Source organism: Vombatus ursinus, unplaced genomic scaffold (assembly GCF_900497805.2).
Source record: "Vombatus ursinus unplaced genomic scaffold, bare-nosed wombat genome assembly UNPS02015255.1, whole genome shotgun sequence".
In the NCBI taxonomy this organism is placed as follows: domain Eukaryota; kingdom Metazoa; phylum Chordata; class Mammalia; order Diprotodontia; family Vombatidae; genus Vombatus; species Vombatus ursinus.
In genome coordinates, this window is record NW_020955033.1 from 14023803 (window position 1) to 14030957 (window position 7155).

Genomic DNA, 7155 nt, shown 5'->3' on the forward strand with positions numbered 1-7155 from the left:
TGTGTGTGTGTGTGTGTGTGTGTGTGTGTGTGTGTGTGTGTGTGTGTACATGTATACATATATATAGCTACTTACATATATGCATCCATGTATACATATATACACATACATATATACATGTATGTATACAGGCATATGTATTTGAATGCATATATGAATTTAAATGAATACAAGCAAACATATATACACTCACTAAATACAAGGTAAATTTTTTGAAGAGGGGCACTAGTGACACTAATAAGTGGTGGGAGGGATCAGGAAAAGCTTCATGTTGATGATGCCCCTTGAGCAGAATTCTGAAGGACACAAAGAATTCTAAGGGGTAGAGGGAGGATGGGATTACATCCTAGGCATGGGGAACAGTTAGAGTAAAAGCTGGAAGTGTTGTCAGATTGTCCCAGGGCCTGGAGTTCTGCTAGCACTTAAGATGCTCCTACTATAATATCATAGCTGCTGTAACTACTACATTCACTCATATGGCAGATTTTTTTTAGTGCCTAAGATATGCAATACACTATGGAAGGCTCTGGAACTTCTCCAAATAAGGCCATCCATTATCTAGTACCTCTCTATTTTTCCAGACTTACTGTATACTATTCCCCTCCATGTATTCTATAATTACAGCCAAATTGGAATGCTTTTCATCCCCTGAATTTGCCCTGCAATTTCCTACCTCTGGGCCTTTGATAACACCATGCCCCATGCCTAGGACTCCCTACTCTTCACCATCTTTCCCCAGCTCTGCCTGCTACCCTACCTGCTGAATTCCTAATCATTCATTGAAGTCCAACTCAAATGCTGCTTCTTCTTCCCCACCCCTTCAAATTTTAATGTCTTTTTTACATGTAGACCTTGTACCAAACTTTGTTAGCATCTCATTTATGAGTGGCAATTTGTAGTACAGTTATTTGTGTATGTGTCATGTCACTTTACTCAATTGAAAGTTCCAAGGTAGAAGGGGTTATGTCTTAGGTAAACTTTGTATCCTCTCCAACACCTAGCACCATGGCTTCTATTTTATATAAGAGGAATTTAACAAATGTTTCTTGAATTGAGTTGGAAAGATTCCACGTGGCATTATTGATGAAAAAGTCAGTACTTATCTCTCATTCAAAGATGGACTTAAAAAAAAATAAGGTATGTTAACTTTTAGTTTGGAATAAGGTACAAAAGTTCGCATAAGCCTTCTGGAAATGGAAATAACTGTGCTCAAATACAGTTTTGACAGTTGCCTTCGTTGACATTCTACGTCCACTTTTTGTAACATATTTGAACATGCACCAATTTTCATGGTATCTATCACTGCGATGCATGTGTATCTGGGCAGATATTTTTAAGTTTTCACACTTTTGCTCCACAAACTTCCACATCTCCCTCTATCTCTAGAATCAAATATAAACTTTGTTTAGCCTTTAAAGGCTTTCACAACCTGGCCCCATCCTACCTTTCCAGGGTAATTATAGATTATTCCCATTCATACTCTTCGTGTGACAGCTAAATTGGCCTTCTTACTATTTCTCATACACAACATTCTTTTTTCCCTTCTCCATGCCTTTGTATAGATTGCATAGATTATCCTCCATTCCTGGAAAACCCACCCTCCTTACCTCTGCCTCTTAGAATCCTTCAGAAGTCAGATCAGGTACCATTTCCTGGGTAAGACTTTTCCTTGCTACCTTTTCCCCATCATCTCCCAAATCCCACCCCAGTTGCTAGCATTTGCTTCCTGAAATTACCTTGTATTTCTTTTTTCTACATTTGTATGTGTACATGTTGTCTTCCCAATAGACTCTAAGCCCTTTGAAGGCAGATACTATTTCCTTTTTATCTTTTGATGCCCTGTACCTATCACAGTGTCTGACATATAGTAGGTGGTACTTAGTGAATGCTTGCTGAATGAGGGATTAAATCAGAAATAGGGCCGTGAACATGGAGTAAAATTCCCTCCAAGGATCCTTCCATCTCTAAATCCATGAGCCTGTGTATGATACTGTGATCCTTTTGCTTCTCAGATAGTCTGGTCTAGTGATATCAGTTCTCATCTTACTTGTTTTAGGCATCATAAGTTAGGCCAAGATTATAGGAACCAAGGGTGTCTGATTCTTGATTGTTTTGATAGCAATACCAATAAATATTCCAGCAAAAGTAAATCTCATAGACCAAGTTGTTTGAAAAATTAGGTCCTTCTTATAATTTGAATCTAGAAATTTTTTTTAAAAGGTGTTAAACGGATAAGCAGAGCTCAGACTAGAGCACAATTTTCCAGGTGGTCAGATGTCATCTAAAGCTTGAGCTGAAACTAAACTGATAAACAATCTTCACTTTCTATGGGTTAGCAAGCTTGACATCCAGGAAACAAAGATTTTTTTTTCCTAGAGTTAAAAAAAATTTTCTTTTTTATGAGGATGAAAAAATTTGCCATTGTGCAGTCAGACATTGGGTTCTGCCCTGATTTGGATTAGTTCGTTGTAGATGGAAACTTGCAAGTAATTGAAAAAAATCATTAGGTCTGCATAAATTCAACTGGCTGTTTTGGGCCCCTCCCACATTTACCATACCACACCCTTCTCCACTTTCACATCCATCCACAGAAAGTTTCAATAACTCCCCATACAAGAACACAAACTTCTCAGCAACAGATGAACTTCATATTACCAATGAACACAAAATCTCATAGTAACAAAAGAATCCAAATGAAAGCTGGGTAGATTAGGTTTATTGGACTACTACTTGATCATTTCCTTTGAGTTTGCTTTCATTCTCTCTAGTCCTTGGCCATGAGATTATAGCCTATTGTCACAGCTAGCTTTGTTTCCTGCCCTGAGTATGCACTTAATAAATGTTTGTTGCCTAGAACTTCTCTGATAAGCTTTTCTGGCCTCTTGTGAATTTTTCTCTGCTTCTAAAGCCAGCTGCTCTGGGTTCTATATAACAGATTTAATTTAATCTATAAAAGATTTCCTTTTTTCCCCTCAAAGAGTAGAAACAGCATTTGATACTTCTAGCTCTATAAATGAGCTGAACCAGCAATAAAGCATGCCTTTGTGTGGCCAATCCATGTCTCATGAAAGGGGGCCATCACAGAGATACTGCTAAGCATAAGAAATGCTTTCAAGTGGGGAAGAAATCACTCAACGTATTCTGGAATATCTTCACAACAGTGTAGAGAATATTTCCTGGTGTAGATTCATACTACTTTATTCTGTTATGCAGGAGGCCATGAATGCCTTGACATCCATTTAGTAATGAGCAGAATTCATAATGAAGTTGATAGAAAAGTTATGGGAAGAACTATCATATTGACCACCTTCTGTATTTAAACATGTATACCGTATTAGACATGTTTTAAGGCCTTGTTTTCCAACTTTTTAATCTGTTCTCATTCATTGGAATATTTTATAGCACTGCTTCAAGTAACCACTGAATTTATGACTAGGAGCTCATCTCACTATTTCTGACAGCTTTACTACTTAGTTAAAATATATATGTATGTGTACATATGTGCATATAAATATATATGTAAATACATATGTATGATAAAATGAATAAAGCTGAGTAAAACTGTAAGATCACAATGTCTTTATATTGTTCAAAGAAGGAAAATAATTAACTTCCAGATTAAGACATCAAGGGGAAAAATTAAACAATTTTTCTAAAATAAAATACTTGGGGAAAACACAAAAAAAGAATATGAAGACAAAGTAATTGTTGCCAAGTAGAACATGGTTATAAATTCTATGAGGGTAGGGACCAAACCTTATCTAAACATTGCATATCTCTGAGCACCTGTCATAGTTTGCTAGACACAACCTGTTTAATTGATGTTTGTTGGGTTGAACATAAATGAAAGATAAAAACTGGTCAGATTCATTGAGATATATCAAAGACTCCAAAAGCCTCTTTCCATAGAAGAACAATGCAGAGAGCATGTGATTCTGAAAGACTGACTTTTTTGGGGGGGGGGTAAGGGAAATTGAAGGATTACTGAATTAGCAGGGAGATTTTATTATATAGAGTGGAAATTTTATTATATAGAATGAAAATATAATTAATTAGAAAAATCACATACATAAAAATTAAATTACCAATAGAGTCAAGAAATTTGTTATACAAAGGATTGAAAACAAATTTTAATTTACTGTATCCATGATGAGAAATAACTGATTGAACTGAATTTACATGGAAGTGGAGGGGAAAATATTTGTCATTTGAAAAGAAACAATTTTATGCTAATTTCTGATACCAGTATTATTCCCATTCATATGGAATACTTTAAGGGGAAAAGAATAAGCATTTATATAGTGCCTACCATGTGCCAGGTATTGGCTAATTTTTACAAATTTGATTCTCTTATTAGATCCTCACAACAACCCTGAAAGGTTTTTTTTTTTCATTTTACACTTGAGGAAACTAAGGCAAACAGAGGTTGCCTAGGGTCACACAGCTAGTAAGTGTCTGAGGCCAGATTTGAATTCAGATCTTCCTGACTTTAGGCTCAGCACTCAATCCATTGCAACACCAGCTGCTTCAATGCAGTCATAATTTGAGGGATGTTGAGGGATTGAGGGATTTCCCCTCCCATTTCCCCCATTAACAAATCCAAAAGTTCTGTGAAAGACTAATGAAATGAAGCTAATGCTTAGCATAATGCCCATTTAAAGTAGACACACTACCAACTCATGAAGTTCACTTGTAGTTAAATTCGTTCAAGTTGCCATTCATTTTAATCCATCAGCTCCATTTTAGCTAACCACCATTCACTGAATCAAAGACCTAACTTGTTATTAAACAGAACCAACATTCCAGACCTAAGTTAACCAAGTAGAAACAAATATGAACCAAAACACTGTCTCCTGCCAAGTTCAAGGATAATTCAGCTGGCACCTGCCTTTTGGGATTACTTTAACCTTTCTGTGAAAGACAGTGTTTCTGCTGCATTTTTCAAAATATGAAATAAATGTATATAATACTATGTACTTTATAGATGAAATTCCCAAGAAGTTATTGTTAATATTCTATAAAGGATGAACTTTATATTTTTTTTCTTGTGTGGAATTTGCATGGTGTGATATACATTAAAAAACAGAACTTCCCATGAAAATAATTGTTCTCTTGTAACTTTGAAGGACTGTTCTATTTTCCTAAGTTTTGAAAAAAAAGAAAAACTGATTTTAAATAAATTGAAATGTTTAGAATACATGATTGTCGAGGTTCCTTCTAATTCTCAAATTCTATGATTCTGTAATTTAGACCATATCCTAATATACTTAAAACTTTTCAACATTTTTGTCCTAAGTAATATTCCAACCATTGAGTACAACTTTTCATGTCAGGCCTTGGGAATATAGGATCATAAATCTACAGCTGGAAGGCTCTAATTCAACCTCTCCATTTTATGAAGGGGGAAACTGAGGCCCAGGAAAGTGCAAAGACTTGTTCCTGGGCTTACAGGTGTTGGAAGCAAGATATAATAATAATAGGTCACATTTATAGAGAGCTTTAACATTTCCCAAGTGCTTTCCTTATAACTATTCTGTGAGGTAGGTAGTGCTGGTTATTATTATTATTATTATTATTATCATTATTATTATTATTATTATCATTCCTGTTTTTCAGATAAGCAAACTCAGGTTGTCTTTCCGAAAGTCACAGAGACAAAAGCGTTTGAGCAGAGCAAGTTCTTGAACCAAGGTCTCCTGACCCCAAGTCCAATTCCTTTCCACTATGCCAAACTGACCTTACACTAGTGAGAAAAGACATAGTAATAATTATATGATAACCCTTTAATTATAACAGTTATTTTACATGCCGCATCACTTATAAATCTTCTCTACTGTCATTTTTATTGAAACCATCAAATATAACAAAATCACTTTTCCCCTCCCTGGACACACTTGGGCTTTCAAGAAAATCTCTGCAACCATCATGCCTATGCTCTGACCATGCTGGGTTCCAGAAGGGTAATTAGAATCATGAGATTTATAACTAGAAGGGGTCTTAAGAGTTTATCTTACCCAGACTCTTCATTTTACAAAAGTGAGTAGTTACATATGTCTACAGAATGAATTAGTCCTGTTTTATTTCCTTGATTAAAATTTGGCAATGTATTATCCCCAGGTTGTGGTGGGGAGGAGGAGGGAAGAGGCAGAGAGAGAGAGAGAGAGAGAGAGAGTCAATGCTTTAATAATTGAAAAGGTTCATCTATACCAGTATTCAAAATTGTAACCATTCAATATGTTAGGCAGTGCTAAGAATTTTCAAAATCCAACATGTCTTTGGTATGTTACTATCTTGAGGTGTAAAATGAAAGACTGGCCCCGGAGTGAGGCATCGGCACAGTCTTATAGGAAAAAAAAACAACTTTAATTTGCAAATATGACTTATAAAAATCATCCCAGTCATTAACATGAACTGTTAGTTCAGGCTATAGCATTAAGTCGCCTCTTCCAAAATTGGTCTCACTAGCTATACAGACAAATTTTATTGATTTAAAAAATGGATTTACTTACCCCTAAAATGAACAAAACAGCAGCGGTTCTGTACAGGAACCAGTCCATCGCTTCTGATTGCTCTTACATCCAAGTATCAGGGAGTTACGTTTTTGACTTCTGTTTCTTTTTCTTCCCACCCCCCCTCTTCTGGTGCCTAATTAAAAAAAAAAAGATCTTAGTAGATGTTCTTACATGCAGGCTTTGAGATGTTTCTGCCTTCCTGTGAAGGAAGGACTGAAGGTACGTATAACCAGTCAGTATCCCCACCCCAAAATCCTGGGCTGGTCTCACTGAAATGCCTGACAAGATCATTATTGCTCCCAGGTAAAAGCTATGGGACACACCCTTCTAGTTTGGAAGCAGTTCTCTGTGGGACACAGAAGTTTCCCTCCTTCTCTGGAGGTTCTCAAGTGAAATCATTTAAAATTATTCAAAACCTAGAAAAAGATAAAAATGAACAAGTTCCTTACCACTGTGCTGGGTAATAAGAGGGCCTTTATTTCCTTATCCCATGAAAAAGAAAATGTAGTCTATACATAGGTTATGGGCAAGGTGCATATTCTGGTGACTGTGCATAATCAGAGCTTCAGATCACAGGGAGAAATTATCAAATTTGACGCCAGAAAACTTGGAGAAAGGATAAGCTGGAGGAGTCATGTATTTG

General features: G+C 36.1%; 1 protein-coding gene across 1 annotated transcript in view; it reads right to left on the reverse strand.

The window, feature by feature from the left end:
- Positions 1–6724, reverse strand: part of LOC114031784 (desmoglein-1-like) — a 42197-nt gene extending 35473 nt beyond the window's left edge. Inside the window, exon 1 of the mRNA XM_027846896.1 lies at positions 6510–6724. Coding sequence (XP_027702697.1) covers positions 6510–6557 — 48 coding nt within the window. The 5' untranslated portion in view covers positions 6558–6724. The remainder of the gene's footprint in view (positions 1–6509) is intronic.
- Positions 6725–7155: the final 431 nt, after the last annotated feature.